Here is a 17,550-nt window from a genome sequence, read left to right as displayed (position 1 = left end):
GCCTGAATCTGCTGAAGGTTTCTGTTTGAGCTGGACTGTTTTTGAAAACTGTGTGTATTTGTTGGTGTTTATCTGGTGGAGGAAAACTCCCTCTTCTTGAAGTAAAGCACTTGGCAGACGTTTATCGTATTGCTGCCAAGTTCCTGATAACGAACCTTGTGTGTGCCAAGTAATTCTTTAACCCCCGGCTGGCTGTTTGTGTGTGTGTGGGGACGGGGATAGAACAAGAATAAGGACCAGGGGAGACATGATAGCAGTCTTCCACTTTTGGAAGGTGCCAAAAAGAAGAGGGAGTCAAGCTATTCTCCAAAGCACAAGAGGACAGGACAAGAAGCAACGGATGGAAACTAATCCAAGGAGAGAAGCAACCTGGAATTAAGGAGAAATTTCCTGACAGTCAGAACAATAAACCAGTGGAAAAACTTGCCTCCAGAAATTACTTGCCTCTCACAGTTCCTGCTATTAAGCCTGGTGAAACAGGTGTGGAATGAGCCTAGCCCTTTACATCAAAGATCAGAAGTGTCTACAGGTGTCAAAAAAAGTCAAGATGGCGGCTGCAAACACCTGATCGAAGCCCCACCCCTTTTAAAATGCAAATGAGTGCTTTTTGCTATAGCCAGAGATTATTTATGGGGTTATTTTTGCAGGATATTCACAGTAATATTAGGGGAGGGGGAAAAAGGTGAGAGGGGAATTCGTTTTATCTTCAACAGGTGTTGAAAGCAATCACTTCCTACGGATGGGCCAAGGTGCCAGCAAGAGTTTGGTTCTGCGTCCCAGAAAATGGGCACGGGGTCAAGCCAGATGACCTCTTGGTTCTTCGCTCCATCCTCCTTCTCCAGCAAAGAGTTGGGGTCGAATGGGATGTCTTGGGACTCAAGACATCCGAAATGGCGAAATTGGGCCTCTCAAGGATGCTTGGTTCCTGGACTGGAGGAATCTCTTTTCAGAAACTGCTGTCAAGCCAGGAGGTAAATAGATGGAGGGAAGGGGAAAGGGAAGGGAGTAAATGGATGAAGAAGGGAAGGAAGGGGAAGGGGGGGAGGGGAGGGAAGGCAAGGAGAGGGGAGGGGAGAAGGAAGGGGAAAGATGGGTGGGTAGGTAGAAAAAAGGAATGGAAGGAAGGAAGGGAGAGAAAGGAATGAATGAAGGAAAAAGGGGAAGTGATGGATGGGTGAGGAAGGGGAAAGAAAGTAGGGATAGATAGATGAGAAAGAAAGGAAGGAAGGAAGGGATAGATGGATGAGAAAGAATGAAGGAAGGAATGATGAAGGAAAGGAAGGAAAGGAGGGAGGGAGGGAAGAAAAAGGGGAAATGGTGGATAGGTGAGGAAGGAAGTAGAAAGAAGGTAGAGATGGATGAGAAAAAAAAAGGAAAAGGAAAAGATGGATGAGAAAGAATGAAGGAAGGAATGATGAAGGAAAGGAAGGGAGGGAGGGAAGGAGGGAAGAAAAAGGGGAAATGGTGGATAGGTGAGGAAGGAAGTAGAAGGTAGAGATAGATGGATGAGAAAGGAAAAGGAAAAGGAAAAAGGAAGAGATGGATGAGAAAGAAGGAAGGAAGGAATGATGAAAGAAGGAAGGAAGGAAGGAAGGAAAAAGGAAGGAAAAGGAACATAATGAATGGGTGAGGAAAGGAGAAAGAAGGTAGGGATAGATGGATGAGAAGGAAGGATGGAATGGATGAGAAAAGGACAAAAGAGGAAGGAAGAAGAAAGGAAGGGATGGATGAATGAGAAAGAAAGGGATGAAAAAGGGAAGGAAGGAAAAATGGAAAAAACGAAAAAAAGGAAGGAGGGAGGAAAGGAAGGAAATTACAAGTTACATTTCTGTGACCTCCTGGGGAAATACACAATGTTCTCCTCCCTTTCCACTTTCTCCCTCAATTCCTTTCATCAGGTGCACTAAATGAGGTACCCTTCCAGGCGCTCTCTCCTTCTCTAGCGCCCGCCCTGCCCTCCTTTCCCCTGGGACCACCGACTCCATCTTGCCGGTTGCGTCTTTCTGCTACCGAGGTCCACAAAGATACCCGAAGTCGCATGTCACCACAACTTCCCTCAGCCCAGAAAAGGACCGACAACTTCTGATTTCTCCCTCCATTGTTCTACTTCCTCTCTCTTGACAAAAGGCCTTGCATATCGAGGGCAAAACTGCCCACCACCCCCAAATTTTGGGGGGGGGAGGGTAAGAATCTGCAGTGGGTGGGCGACCCAGTCCACCTCACCCTTAGAGATCATGAGGACGGTTCAAGGGTCCTACAATGAACGACATCACCAGGAAAGAGGAAGATGGCCAACAAAGCGCCGAGATTTAAGCCCCGCCCCTTTTGTTAACTCCTGTACAAGGAGGCGGGGCTTGGGTGGTAAGGACGTTTCCGCCATCTTGCCTGGGTTTGACCTTCTGCCTCTCCCGGCAGACCCCGATGGTCCAACTCACCAATCCAGGACGTATTTTCGTTAGGGATACCTTGTAATTCGGCAGTTTTGCGTGTCGACATACACCCCTGTGTACACAATATCACACTGGACAACGTTATTGGAGAAGTCCGATTCGGCCACCAGGAAATCGGGGTTGACGGTCACCTCGAAAAAGAGGACAGGAAATCTGTCACGCTCCATCCCTTGGCATCCAGAGGTGATCTTTCCTTCTCACTCAGGAACATCCTTGTCCTCACCACTCACAACAGACGGTGGCTCAAACGTAGGGCAAAACTGGTCGTCCTCAACTTGCGACAGTTCACTTAGTGACCAAAGGTACAACGGCACCGAAAAGAAGTGACTTATGACTGTTTTTCACACTTACGCCCATTGCAGCCATCCCTGTGGTCACGTGATCAAAATTCGGACGCTTTGCAACTGGCTTATGTAGTCCTCCACTTACAACAGTTCGTTTAGGGACTGTTTGAAGTTACAACGGGGCTTAAAAAAAGGACTTATGACTGTTTTTCACACTTACGACCGTGGCAGCATTCCAGTGGTTACATGAGGTAAATTTGGATTATTGAGAGCTGGCTCGTATTTATGACGGTTGCAATGTCCTGGCGTTACCTGATCCCCTTTTGTGACCGACTGATGAGCAAAGTCCATGCGGAAGCTGGATTCACTTAACAACCGGGTTACTAGCTTATCAACTGTAATGTTTCACTTAACGGCAGCAAGAAAGTTCGTACAATGGGACAAAACTCACTTAGCCACATAAATTCTGGGCTCAATTGTGATCGTAAATCGAGGATTATCTGTATTACGGTTGCAGTTTCTCAGGGTCATGTGAGCCCCTTTTGCGACCTTCTCACAAGCAAAGTCAACGGGGAAGCCAGATTCACTTAACAACCGTGTTATTAACCATAACAACTCCAGTGATTCGCTTAACAACCGTGACAAGAAAGATTGTCAAATGGGGCAAAACTCAACAACTGAGCAATGGAAATTTTGAGCTCAATTCTAGTCATAAGTCGAGGACTACCTGCATTTATGACGGTTGCAGTTTCCTGGGGTCACATGATCCCCTTTTGCGAACTTCTGACCAGCAAAGTCAACGGAGAAGCCAGATTCACTTAACAACCGTGTTTCCGACTTAACCACTGTAGTGATTTGCTTAACAACCATGGCAAGAAAGATTGTAACAATGGGACAATATTCGCTGATGAGGAGGACTTACCTTGAGGATATAGTTTCCAGGAGGGACGTCAGTAATATCAATCCACTGGCAGTCAATATTGGCATGGTAGGTATCGTAACAGCCTGGGCTCAGACCCTGAGGGGAGAGAAAAAATGACATTTAATTATATTTATTGAGGAATCGTATATGGCCGCCAGTCTTACACGCAAACTCTAGGCAGCTAAAAACCATCAGCGTAAAGCAGAAATACTAATTTTGCCTTAAGCCTGCTTCAGCAATTTAAGAATAAGAGAATAACAGAGAATAACAGCATTGGAAGGGACTTTAGAGGTCATCTAGTCCAACCCTCCACCCAAGCAGGAGACCCTACACCATTTCTGACAGATGGCAGTCCAGTCTCTTCTTGAAAGCTTCCAGGGATGAAGCTCCCACAACTTCAGAAGGGAACTTCTGTTCCATTGGTTATTTGAAGCTGTATGGACTTCAACTCCCAGAATTCCCCACTACGCGCGAGCTCCGTTTTTGCTGGCAGAGGGCTGCAGGAGGACGTCGCGCTGAAAACGGAGTCTGGGAGGGCCACGCGCGGCCCTCCCAAGCTCCGTTTTCGCTGACGGGCTGGTCCTTCGCTGTTTCCCGGGTGGCCCCGGAGGCAGGGGTGAAATCCAGCAGGTTCTGACAGGTTCTGGAGAACCGGTAGCAGAAATTTTGAGTAGTTCGGAGAACCGGCAAATGCCACCTCTGGCTGGTCCCCGAGTGGGATGGGAATGCAGATTTTGCAGTATCCTTCCCCTGGAGTGGGGTGGGAATGGAGATTTTGCAGTATCCTTCCCCTGCCACACCCGCCAAGCCACGCCCACCAAGCCACGCCCACAGAACCGGTAGTAAAAAAATTTAGATTTCATCACTGTCCGGAGGCCAGATTTAAGCACCTTGTGGGCCGGATCCAGTCCGCAGGCCTTGAGTTTAACACCCCTGGGTAAGATGATTGTTGGTTGTTAATAGAAATGGCTAGTTTATACTATTATGGAAAAATAAAAAGTTGTGCTTTGAGGTAACTGTCTTATTCTACTTCACCAGAGGGAGTCCAGAAGCCAATGCTGGTTTTTTCTTCCTTCCTTCCTTCCTTCCGTTCTTTTTTACACTTCTCCTTTCCTCTTTTCCTCCCCTTTTGTTCCCTACTATTTGCTTTTGTATTTCCCCATTTTATATTATAAGCAAATAAAATGTATATAAAATGGATAAGCACCACGGCTTTTGATGGAGTTAGCTGAGATGGCTAAATTGACCATTTTGATCAAAGAAAAATCACAATTACTTTTGTTTCTACTTGGAAACCACTTCTGGACTTTGTGCTTGAGGTGGAAAAAAATGAAACTTTGATTTTGGGTTTTACTGATTAGGTAGCTTGGTCATTATAGAAATGGCTAGTTTATACTATTATGGAAAAGTAAAAAGTTGAGGTTTGAGGTAACTGTCTTATTCAACTGTACCAAAGGGAGCCTGGAAATCAATGCCTCCCCCCCTTTCCCCCCTTCTTTTCTACACTTCTCCTTTCCTCTTTTCCTCCCCTTTGTTCCCTACTATTTGCTTTTGTATTTCCCCATTTTATATTATAAGCGAATAGATTCCATATAAAATAGATAAGCACCATGGCTTTTGATGGAGTTAACAGAAATGGCTGAATTGATTGTTTTGATCAAAGGAATAGTACCACTATTTTTGTTTCTACTTGGAAACCACTTCTGGACTTTGTGCTTGAGGTGGAAAAAAAATGAAACTTTGGTTTGGGGTTTTACTGTTGAGATAGATTGATCGTTACAGAAATGGCTAGTTTATAGTATTATGGAAACGTAAAAAGTTGAAGTCTGAGGTAACTGTCTTATTCTACTGCACCAGAGGGAGTCTGGAAACCAACAATGGTTGGGTTTTTTTTGCTTTTTTCCCTTCCTTTTTCCACTTCATCTTTCCTCTTTACCTCCCCTTTGTTCCTTTCTATTTGCTTTTGTATTTTTCTATTTTATTTTATAAAGCTAATAAGAATGGTGCAGTGGCCTAGAGGTGGAGTTGTCGCCTCACAATCAGGAGGCTCTGAGTTCGATCCTAAGTAGAGGCTGATATTTCTCTCTCTGGGCACAATGAGAATATATATCTGCTGAACAAAACTCCGCATTGGTGACAGGAAAAGCATCCGGCCAGGAAACGCTCTGCTCCATTCAGTTGCCCCGACTCCACCCCGCAAGGGATTATGGGGTCATTTTATAAACGAATAAAACCTATATACAATGGATAAGCACTGCGGCTTGCGGAGTTGGGCAGATCCAGCTGAGAAAAAGTCAGCCGTTGCACACCTGAATATGAGCGGTGCACGCATAGCGTCGTCGGACCCCTGCGTCGCAAGAGGTGTCCTCCAGGCAGAAACTGGCTTTGTGACCTTCGGCCACCTTCTCATGGGAGACGGCATCCAGAAGGTCATAGTTGCTGAAGGCGTCCATGCTATGATAATGCCTGAAAGAAAAGAGGTTTTTAAAAGCTGCAGGTAAGTCCTCGTTTTACAATAATTTGTTTAGCGACTGCTCAAAGCTATAACAGCCCTGAAAAAAGTGACTTATAGCCACTCCTCGCACTTATGACTGTTGCAGCATGTTCGCAGTCATGTAATCAGAATTTGGGCACTGGGTAACCAGCATGTATTTTTATGATGGTTGCAGCGTTAACAACTGCCTGATTCATTTAGTAATTGCAGTGTTTCACTTAACAAACAACCATGGCAAAAAAGGTTGTAAAACTGAGTGCGACTCACTTAGCGACTGTTTTCCTTGACGTAAGTCGAGGACTACCTGTATTAGGCCCTAACAGTAATTTGCTACATTGGCCGGAAGGACTTCTGCCCACAGCAGAGAGTTCATCACAATGAGGAAATGTTCATTGTGATGTCATGCTAGAAGCCCTGCCCCTCAGTTCTGAGAAAAGAGGAAACGTGCATTGTGACATCATAAACCAAACTCCGCCCCTTTGAGAAATGAGGTAACATGCATTTTGATGTCATGAGGCAAGCTCCGCCCCTTAGTTCTGAACAAATGGAACATGTGTTGTGATATCATGAAGCAAGTCAATGAAGTGAGTCACCCCCCCCCTTAGGGTTGAGAAATGATGAAGCAGGTGTGATGTCATCGGCCAAGCTCCACCCCTTAGTTCTGAGAAATGAGGAAACATGAACCAAGCTCCGCCCCTTAGTGTTGAGAAATGATGAAGCAGGTGTTGTGACGTCATGAGCCAAGCCCCACCCCTTAGTTCTGAAAAATGATTGCATTGTGATATCTTAAACTAAGCTCCACCCCTTAATTCTGAGAAATGAGGAAACGTGCATTGTGATGTCATGAGGCAAGCCCCACCCCTTAATTCTGAAAAATAATAACTCCACCCCTTAGTTCTGAAGCATGTGGTAACATCATCAGGCAAGCGCCACCCCTTAGTTCTGAAAAAAAATCAATGAAACATGCCTTGTGATGTCATCAGCCAAGCCCCGCCCCCCCTTAGTCTTTGTGCACCACATCACTAGTACTTTGCATGAAATGGGACTTTCGGTTAGAAAACGGTGCGCTCGATAAACGGGTCAGCCTCGCCCAATCGTCCCCGTCTCGCTTGGCTCGCTTACTGGTGACAGCTGTGCCACTCCCACTGGTGTCGCGGCTTCACCGGAAGGAAGTCCGCTGTCCCTCGATTCTTCACTCTTTGGGGGAACCGAAGGAGGACGCGGGAGCTGATCTTACTCACCCCGGGTCGGTACGCGGACCTGTGGGAAAAATGGAGGAGAACACAAAACCGATGGAAGACTTCGCCCGCTGGAACCGACTGGCTGCCTCCCGTATTAGAGGTAGTCCTCATCTTACGGCCCATTCATTGAAAGGACATTCAAACAGCACTGAAAAAAGGGACTTACACCCAGTCCTCGCGGTTACGACCGTTAGACGTCCCTGTGATTACAGGATCACGACCGAGGCCCTTGGAAACCGGCTAACTTTCATGAAGGCTGCAGGGTCCCTGAATCACGTGATGGCTATTTGGGACCTTCCCAGCCGGCTTCCAACAAGCAAAAGTCAGTCGGGAAGCTGACAGGGAAAACCAGAGGTCATGTGGTGTCTCGCTTAACGACTGCATCGCTTAGTGATGAATTTTCCTGTCACAATTGTGGTTGTATGTCAAGAACTACGGTATATGTAACTCAATTGATGGCTTATTCCAGCATTAGCTGGAAAAATAATGCTGCTTATGGTTGATTGATTGATTGGTTTATTTGATTGATTGATTGATTGATTGATTGATTGATTGATTGATTGATTTGGTCATGTTTATGTAGTGTATATTGGAGATGGTCACCCACTGAGAGTGGCATGTAATGGAATATTATTTTAATGTATGCCGATTGGTTAGCGTACATTCAAAGTGACAATAAAGTTATTTTAAGTTCTAAGTCTCTTCTATTTTATAATGAGTAGCAGTAACAATACCACTCAGACTTATATACCTCCTCACAGTGCATTCCAGCTCTCTCGAAGCGGTTTACAGAGTCAGCCTATGCCCCCCGCCCCCAACAACAATCCGGGTCCTCATTTTACTGACCTCAGAAGAATGGAAGGCTGAGTCAACCTTGAGCCAGTCTGGATCGAACTGCTGGCAGTGGGCAGAGTCAGCTTGCAATGCTGCATTCTAACCCCTGCCTCACCAATATTTGGGTACTTTGAAAGAAAACATTCAAATTGCCTTCCCCCAGTCTCAACTACTATTTGTGCTCCCCCATACTTAAAAGAAAGGGAGTGAGTGAGTGAATGAGTGAGTGAGGGAGGGAGGGAGGGAAGGAAGGAAGGAAGGAAGGAAGATAGGTTTGTAAATATCTGTTGAGAAGATTGGAAGTCATTATATCATTTCCTTCCTTCCTTCCTTCCTTCCTTCCTTCCTTCCTTCCTTCTATCCATCTTTCTTTCTTTCTCTTTCTCTCTCTCTCTCTCTCTTTCTTTCTTCTTCCTTCCTTCCTTCTATCCATCTTTCTTTCTTTCTTTCTCTTTCTTCTTTCTTCCTCCTTCCTTCCTTCCTTCTATCCATCTTTCTTTCTTTCTCTTTCTTCTTCCTTCCTTCCTTCCTTCTTTCTCTCCCTCTCCTCTCCTCTCCTCCCTTCCCTTCCCTTCCCCTCCTTTCCCTTCCCTTCCCTTCCCTTCCCTTCCCTTCTTCCTTTCTCTTTTCTATCTTTTCCTTTAAATTTATCTTTGACTTTTATGTGAGATACCTCAATTAATATAAATTTTTAAAAAGAAAGAAAAGTTGTACGCCTTCTGTTTCAAGACGGCTTTCCCCCCCTTCATTTTACAAATCTATCTTTACCCAAGTACCACATTTCTACTTTGAAGAAGCTTCTGACCAGAGCTGACCTAAAATCTCCCATCTGAGAAAACACAAAAGAGAATTTTTCGAGCTTGTGTGAATTCTGCGCAGGAGGCTGAGGAGGGGGGGGGGAGGTTCCTTCCCCAGTTAAACCCAAGCTCTAAAACAGTGTTTCTCAACCTTGCAACTTTAAACTGAGTGGACTTCAACTCCCAGAATTCCCCAGCCAGCCATGCATGTAAACACCTCCATAAATATAAATTCTATATTTGGTTGCCTGGGGAACTCTGGGAGTTGAAGTCCACCCAGCTTCAAGTTGTCAAAGGTTCAGAAACATTGCTCTTAAAGAAGTACAGGTAGTCCTCGATTTACAACAGTTCATTTAGTGACCGTTTGTTGTGGCCCGTCAGCAGCCTGTGCAGCTAGTAGCTGATTCCGACAGCGAGGAGGCTGGTGTGGTGCTGTGTTAGCAGCCTGTGCAGCTGGCACTCTAGTCGGACAATGAGGAGGCTGGAGAAGATGTGGTGCCAGAGGCGGGGATTCAGCCAGGGCCTTCAGAACCTCCAGAAACTTCCATGGGTGAAGAGGACGAAGAGGAGGAGCCTCTTCTCGATGCACGGGCGCGCAGAGCTGCCAAAAGGCAGGAGTGGCTCCTCAGGAGGAGGTCTCCTTGAGCGTAAGGCTTGGGGCTAATTGGTCACTCCCTTAGCCTATTTAAGAAGGAACGCTGACTGAAGCAATTTGTAGGGAACAACTTTAGTTCATTCTCCTTTGCGTCTGGATCTTAGTTCTCTGCAAATTGCTTCTGGGCCTTCTGCCAACCATAATAAGATTACGATTATTCTTTGAATTTCTGTTAAAGTTAATTAACAGCCTTTGTTTGAAAAAGACTGATTTAATTTAGTAAACTAAGGTTTGTACAGACTTTGTATGTGCTGTGTTCTTTGGGGTCCGTAGCTGGGGCAGAACATCGTTCAAAGTTACAACGGCACTGAAAGAAGCGACTCATGACCATTATTCACCCTTACGACCGTTGTGGCATCCCCTTAGTTACGTGATCAAAATTCAGACAACTCGCTACTGACTCATATTTATGATGGGGGGTGGGGGTGGTTACGCAATCTCCTTTTGTGACCACATGACAAGTGAAGTCCACGGGGAAAGCTGGATTCACTTAACCACCGTGGGACTAACCGAACAGCTGCCTCGATTCGCTTAACGACGGTGGTAAGAAAGATGGTAAAATGGGGCAAAACTCACTCAAGAAATGTCTTGCCTAAAGGTAAAGGTTCCCCTTGCACATATGTGCTAGTCGTTCCTGACTTTAGGGGGCGGTGCTCATCTCCGTTTCAAAGCCGAAGAGCCAGCGCTGTCCGAAGACGTCTCCGTGGTCGTGTGGCCGGCATGACTCAACGCCAAAGGCGCCCGGAACGCCGTTCCCTTCCCACCAAAGGTGGTCCCTGTTTTTCTACTTGCATTTTTTTACCTGCTTTCGAACTGCTAGGTTGGCAGAAGCTGGGACAAGTCACGGGAGCTCACCCCGTTACGCGGCAGTAGGGATTCGAACCGCCGAACTGCCGACTTTTCGATCGACAAGCTCAGCGACTTAGTCACTGAGCCACCGCTGAGCTGCCGAGCTTTCGATTGACAAGCTCAGTGTCTTAGCCGCTGAGCCACCGCATCCCTTAAGAAATGTCTTGCTTAACAACACAAAAATCTTGGGCTCAATTCTGCTCGTAAGTCGAGGACTATCTGTATGTAGGGAAGGCAGGTGGTGGTGGGGGCAGCAGAGAAAGAGAAACAGGCAATTTATCAACTGAGCAAACAGGCAAAGAGTTGAGCAAGCTGTGAGTGACCCTTCTATGCCACCCTGGCCGGCCTCAGAGCCCACTTTGTCGAAGTGTTTACAGGAAACCGCCCCTCCTTAATTCTGGCATTTTCTAATGCTGGAATCTGTAAACCACGCTCTCTTTCCCCCCAACTTTAGACCTTTTTTAGATCCAGCTGAAGTAAACACCAGACATTCCTTTCTCCTTCCCGCCCCTAAATTTTGCAGGAAAAGAATTCCCGATTCTGCTTTCGGACCGTAATTTTCCTTGGGTCACTGGCAACAAGAGATTTTGGCTGGAGACGCCGAGTTTTGCAAAACATCCCTTAAAGAAACTGGCTCTTGCTATTCGATACGGCAAAAATCAGCACCAGAACCGGTGAAATAACAGAATAAACAGCTGAAAGGGACCTTGGAGGTCTTCTAGTCCAACCCCCTGCTCAAGCAGGAAACCCTAGACCAGGGTTTCTCAATCTTGGAAGCTTGAAGATGGGTGGACTTCAATTCCCAGAATCCCCCAGCCAGCAGCGCTGGCTGCTGGCTGGGGGATTCTGGGAGTTGAAGTCCACCCATCTTCAAGCTACCAAGGTTGAGAAACACTGCCCTAGACCATTTCAGACAAAAGGCTGTCCAATCTCTTCTTAAAAACCTCCAGTGATGGAGCATTCAGAACTTCTGGTGGCAAGCTGTTCCACTGGTTAATTTTTTTAAAAAAATTTGATTTATATGCCGCCCTTCTCCGGAGACTCAGGGGGGCTTACAGTGCGTTAAGCAATAGCCTTCATACTTTTGTATATTTATACAAAGTCAGTTTATTGCCCCCACAAATGGTCCTCAATTTACCTCCCTTAGAAAGGATGGAAGGCTGAGTCAACCTTGAGCCTGGCGAGATTCGATCTTACTTTAATTGCAGACAGCTGGTGTTAAATTACAGTGCTCTGTCTGTTGAGCTATCCAGGCTCCTTGATTGTCCTCACTGTCAGGGAATTTCTCCTTAGTTCCAGGTTGCTTCTCTCTTTGATAACTAAATTGATTCAGGGCCTGGAGATTATTTAAAAAAAAAAAACCACCCACAACCCACTGAGCAAGCTTTCTGGCCTACCTCGCAAGGCAGTTTTCTTCCGCCGCGCATTCCAAGGCGTACAACTGGACTTTCTCAATGTAGGTGGACGCTTGTAGAAAATACGGGTCGGGGACCAGGTCCGGCAGGCCTGAGAGGAGAGACCGGGAAGCAGCCAAAATGTGAGAAACAATTTGCATTTCTGAATGACAAAGCTCTGCAGAGAATGAGGAGGGAACCTCAGAAGTTGCTTGAGTGGGTAGGGGGTTGGACTAGATGACCTATAAGGTCCCTTCCAACTCTGTTTAATCTGTTAAAGTTAGGAGAGGAGTGTCTTCTAATTCAGGGGTCACCAACCTTTCGGACCTCAGGGACCACTAAATTCATAGTTTTAAATCCCGCGGACCAGGGGTGGGTTCTAAATTTTTTTTACTACCGGTTCTGTGGGCGTGGCTTATTTTGTGGGTGTGGCTTGGAGGTCATGTGACTAGGTGGGCGTGGCTAGCTGGTCAGAGTCATTTCTGGAAGGTCCTCGTACTTACGACCCGACTCATTTGCTTTTAACACTGATCAGCTGTAGGAGGGCCCTTTGAAACCCCGCGGCAAGAGTTTAAACAGTTTTTTTCCCTCTAGTCATCAGCTGGGACTCAGGAGGCAGCAATAGATTGGGGGTGGGACCAAATAAAAGGTAAGAATAACGTGGGGGTGGGGGTGGGGGGGTGGGAGGGCGGGGGGGAGAACCGGTTCGGTGACGTCATATTGTCACCGCTACCGGCTCGGCCGAACCGGACCGAACCGGGAGGAACCCACCACTGCCACGGACCACTAATATGATCTGCCTAATGACTGGCTGGGTAGGGGGTGGCTAGGTGGTCATGTGACTGGGTGGGCGTGGTCCACTCAATGTCACTCACGTTGAGGGGCGCCTCGCTGGCCTCTACTCGCCCCTCCTCTCCCAGCCACTCCTTGCCTCCCCGCCCGGGCTCCTTAGGGCCCCAACAGGAAGCAGGAGTTGGAGCTAAGCAGCCACCACGAGAAAGAGTTGGCAAAAGAGCTCAGTTCAAATTGGATCTGGCCGAGAAGGAGGCTCAGCAGAAGCACCTCACTGAGGACTAGGAGCATAGGCTTTCCAAGCAGAGGGAAGACCTGCGGGAGTGCGGGAAGGCCAGGTACCGGCGCCTGGAGGCTCAGCGGGCTGAGATGGTCAGCCAGTTCCAGACCATGATGCTGTCCCACTGGAACGAGGCCCTCCCGCTCTTCGCCACCAGCGGTGCTTCCCTCCAGCCTTCGCCCAAAGCCCCCCACCAGGAGGCCGAAGCAGACGCCAAGTCGGAATTTCTGCCCCCCTCCGACCCACACAAAAAGACCCCAAAGGGGGAGACTCTCTGCAGCAACACAAACATTCATTGCACGTATCCGTTCCAGGGGCCGTAGTTTGAGGACCCCCCGATTTAGTGCAATATAAAAAAAATGCAAATAATTTTTCTGCGGACCACCAAAATTTTCTCGGGGACCACCAGTGATCCACGGACCACCAGTTGGTGACCGCTGATCTAATTGATTAAAACAAGGACACCGTCTTCACCAGGCAGAGACCAAAGTAAGGGAAGTGGATTCTCCCGCGAAGCTCTGGTGGGCACCTATGTGGTTTACTTCAAAGCTATGCTTACCAAACTTTTTCCTGCCCTACTCAAAAAACCGCTTCCCAGAAAGTCTTTTTTTTTTACCAAACGTAGTAAAACACTTTTTAAAGTCCATTTAAAGGTCCCTGGGGAATGGGTGGGTGTGTTGCTGCCCAAAGAAAAAAACCACCTTTTAAACCCAATTTGTGGTACTTTATCCTGTTTGGGAAGCGCTGGTTTAAAGGGCGATTTGGAAAGGAGGGAACAAATGGTCTGTTGCTTGCTAGTGGAAAATCTTCCTTCCTTCCTTCCCTCTCTCCCTCCTTCTCCCTCCCTCCCTTCTTTCCTTCCTTCCTTCTTTCCTCCCATCTTGTCGTCTATTCCTTTCTTCTCTCTCGCCTACCTTTCTTTCCCTCTCTCCCTCCCTTCTCCCTTTCTAAATTGAGTCCCCTTTTCCTTTCATCCTTCCTTTCTTCTGTCAACCCCTTTCCCCTCCTCTCTCTTGCCCTCTCCCATTTCATCTATCATTCCTTCCTTTCTTCTTTCCATTTATTTATTTATTTATTTATTTATTTATTTATTTATTTATTTCCCATCTCTCCTTCCTTCCTCCCTCCCTCCTCCCTCTTGTCATCTAGTCCTTTCTTCTCTCTCTCCTTTCTTTCCCTATCTCCCTCCCTTCCTCTCCCTTTTCCTTCCTTCTTTTTCCTCCATCCCCTTTTCTTCTTCTTTTCTTTCTTTCTTTCCTTCTTTCTTTCTCTTTCTTTCTTTCCTTCCTTCCTTCCCTCTCCCTCCCTCCCTTCTCCCTTCTTTTCTTTTTCCTTTCCTCTTGTCATTTATTCCTTTCTTCTCTCTCCTACCTTTCTTTACCTCTCCCTCCCTTCTCCCTTTCTAATTTGAGTCCCCTTTTCCTTTCATCCTTCCTTTCTTCTGTCAACCCCTTTCCCCTCCTTTCTCTCACCCTCTCCCATTTCATTTATCATTCCTTCCTCTCTTCTTTCCATTCATCTATTTGTTTTTTTCCCATCTCTCCTTCCTTCCTCCCTCCCTCCTCCCTCTTGTCATCTAATCCTTTCTTCTCTCTCCTTCCTTTCCCTCTCTCTCTCCCTTCCTCTCCCTTTTCCTTCCTTCTTTCCTTCCTTCCTTTTCCTCCATCCCCCCTTTTCTTCTTTCTTCCTTTCTTCCTTCCTTTCTTTTCTTCCTCCTTTCCTCCCATCGTGTCATCTATTACTTTCTTCTCTCTCTCCTACCTTTCTTTCCCTCCCCCTCCCTTCTCCCTTTCTAATTTGAGTCCCCTTTTCCTTTCATCCTTCCTTTCTTCTGTCAGCCCCTTTCCCCTCCTTTCTCTCACCCTCTCCCATTTCATTTATCATTCCTTCCTCTCTTCTTTCCATTCATCTACTTTTTCTTTCCCATCTCTCCTTCCTCCCTCCCTCCCTCCTCCCTCTTTCATCTAGTCCTTTCTTCTCTCTCTCCTTCCTTTCCCTCTCTCCCTCCTTTCCTCTCCCCTTTCCTTCTTTCTTTCCTTCCTTCCTTTTCCTCCATCCCCCCTTTTCTTCTTTCTTCCTTCCTTCCTTCCTTTCTTTTCTTCCTTCCTTCCTTCTCTCTCCCTCCTTTCTCCCTTCCTTTCTTCTCCCTTCTCTCTTGTCATCTATTCCTTCTTTCTTCTGTCCTTCCTTTCCTTTGATCCTTTTCTTTTGTCAACCCCCTTCTTCCTTCCTCTCTCCCCCATCTCCTATTTCATCTATCATTCCTTCCTCCCTTCTTTCCATTCATCTAATTGTCAACCTTTCCTTTCCCATCTCTGTTTGTTCTTTCTTTCTTTCCTTTCTTCCTTCCCCCTCTCTCTTCTCATCATCAATTCCTTTCTCTCTCCCCCTTCTGTTCTTTCCTTCTCTCCCTCCCTTCTAGAGTCCTCTTTTCCTTCCATCCTCCCTTTCTTTTGTCAACCCTCTTCTTCCCTTCTCTCTCTCCATTTCATTTGTCATCCCTTCCTCCCTTCTTTCAATTCATGGGCTTGTGGACCCTTCGTTTCCCATCTCTCTCCTTCATTCTTTCCTCTCATATACCACATTTTCTCCGGAAATTCATGTAATTTACACCAGAATCTCCCCTCACTTCACCTAGCTGTCTTGGGGGCTAAATCAGACTGGAAAAAAAGAGAAGAGATCACCCCAAACTTTGGGTTTAATTACCTGGAAATCAGGTAACCTGAACTCTTTATTCTGCTCTCACCTTAACCCCCCCCCCTGTGTCCAAGCAGGGTCATCCAAATCCCACCACCGTCCCCATCCCTGCTGCAGATAGATAGTCCTGGCCTACCTAACAGGACTGTTGTACACAAGTTCTACCAGCAACATTCTTGAACCAGTGAAGAGGGAATCCTGGTGGAGTTTCATCCTTTCCTGAAACTCATTTTTATTTCTTTCAGAAATAAAACCTTCCCCCCCCCCCCAGGAGCTCTCCAGTTGGGACCTGTAGCAACAACCCCGCAGGGTAGGCCGTTCCCAAAGCGCGAGAGATCCAAAGCCAACCCCACCCCCGGGGCCCCGTTTCTACTTCCTCCGGGACCCCTGCTCACCCACCAACCCTCCCACGCATCTCCGCCGTGGGGGGGCTCACCGTAGTGGAAGCGGTGGGTCCCGTAACCCGATCTCTGTCGGGCTGCTCCGGGCCAGACGGCGGGACGGTCGTAGATGCTGTTCGGGGAGAGCCCAGACGACCCCCGGGGGTCTCCCCGGGCCGGTCCATCGTGTCGCCAACCCCACCCCCGGGGCCCCGTTTCTACTTCCTCCGGGACCCCTGCTCACCCACCAACCCTCCCACGCATCTCTGCCGTCGGGGGGCTCACCGTGGTGGAAGCGGTGGGTCCCGTAACCGGATCTCTGTCGGGCTGCTCCGGGCCAGACGGCGGGACGGTCATAGATGCTGTTCAGGGAGAGCCCAGACGACCCCCGGGGGTCTCCCCGGGCCGGTCCATCGCGTCGCCGAGCCCCTCCGGATGCGGATGCCCTGTCGGACCTGGGATTGCCGGATTCAGCAGCCCCTCCGGTTGCTCTGACACCCTGTCGGCTGCTCTGCGGAGCCGCAGCCGTCGCCCCGGTTCCTGAACCATCCTCTGCGCTCCTTCCCGCGGGCACCCCGTCGGCGCTCAGGTAAAGAGTCTGCTGCGCGGCTCGCCGGCCGGGCAAGAACTGAGTGGCGCTGTTGAAGAGGCTGTACTGACGACCCCGGTTCTCCCAGCGGATCTGCTGTCTCCAAGCCGGCGCCCGCTGAGCCCCGCAGCCGTCGGGGCGCGTCGCCAGCGCCAGCAAGAGCAGCAGCGCCGCCGCCGGCATCGAAGGCGGCGGAGGCGGCCGCCGGGTCCTCGCGTTCATGGCAGCGGGTGGGGAATGCGAAGCCGGGGGTGGGGGAAACGGGGACGAGGGGTGGCTGGTCGGAGGTGGGGAGGGGGGAAGGAGGAGCCTCGCCCCCCCCACCCCCACCAACATCACCGCCTCTCTTCCCCCACCTCCCCCGACCTCCAGGGACCCCCGCCCCCCGGCCTCAGTTTCCCTCTGCGCTCCCGTGGGGACGCGGGGGAACGGCTAAACGGATTGAAGAAAAGACAAGCCTCCACATGGATGGGGGAGTGGGAGTACCCTAATTAATTAATTAATTAATTAAATGAATGAATAATGATCGGGTGCCTGGAAACCCCAGATGAATTAAATTAATAAGGATCGGATGCTTGGAACCCCAGATTAATTAAATTAATAACGATCAATGCTTGGAACCCCTGATCAATTAATTAATTATTATCAATTGCCTGGAAACCCCAGATTAATTAAATTAATAATTATGGGGTGCATGCAATCCCCTGATTAATAATTATCGGGTGCCTGGAAATCCCACATTAATTAATTAAGAATGATTGGATGCTTGGAAACCTTTGATTAATCAATTAATAATGATCGGGTGCTTGGAACCCCTGATTAATTAATTGATTATTATCAGCTGCCTGGAAACCCCAGATTAATTAAATTAATAATGATTGGATGCTTGGAA

The 17,550-nt window shown here is 48.0% G+C and overlaps 1 protein-coding gene across 1 annotated transcript; it reads right to left on the bottom strand.

Annotated features, from left to right (window-relative positions):
* Positions 1-604: 604 nt before the first annotated feature.
* LOC117658228 (protein-lysine 6-oxidase-like) lies at positions 605-16,880 on the bottom strand. Its single transcript, XM_087874557.1, has 7 exons — positions 16,355-16,880; positions 11,924-12,032; positions 7,273-7,410; positions 5,966-6,122; positions 3,657-3,752; positions 2,466-2,581; positions 605-956 (listed from the first exon to the last, which is right to left on the bottom strand). Exons 1-7 carry the CDS (start codon positions 16,878-16,880, stop codon positions 947-949), a joined length of 1,152 nt encoding a protein of 383 aa, XP_087730683.1. The 3' UTR covers positions 605-946.
* Between the last annotated feature and the right edge of the window lie 670 nt (positions 16,881-17,550).

This window comes from Pantherophis guttatus, chromosome 1, assembly GCF_059756535.1.
Source record: "Pantherophis guttatus breed Tessera chromosome 1, ASM5975653v1, whole genome shotgun sequence".
NCBI lineage: Eukaryota > Metazoa > Chordata > Lepidosauria > Squamata > Colubridae > Pantherophis > Pantherophis guttatus.
Note: the sequence above shows the minus strand (reverse complement) of the source record. Positions and strands in the feature narration are given on the sequence as shown.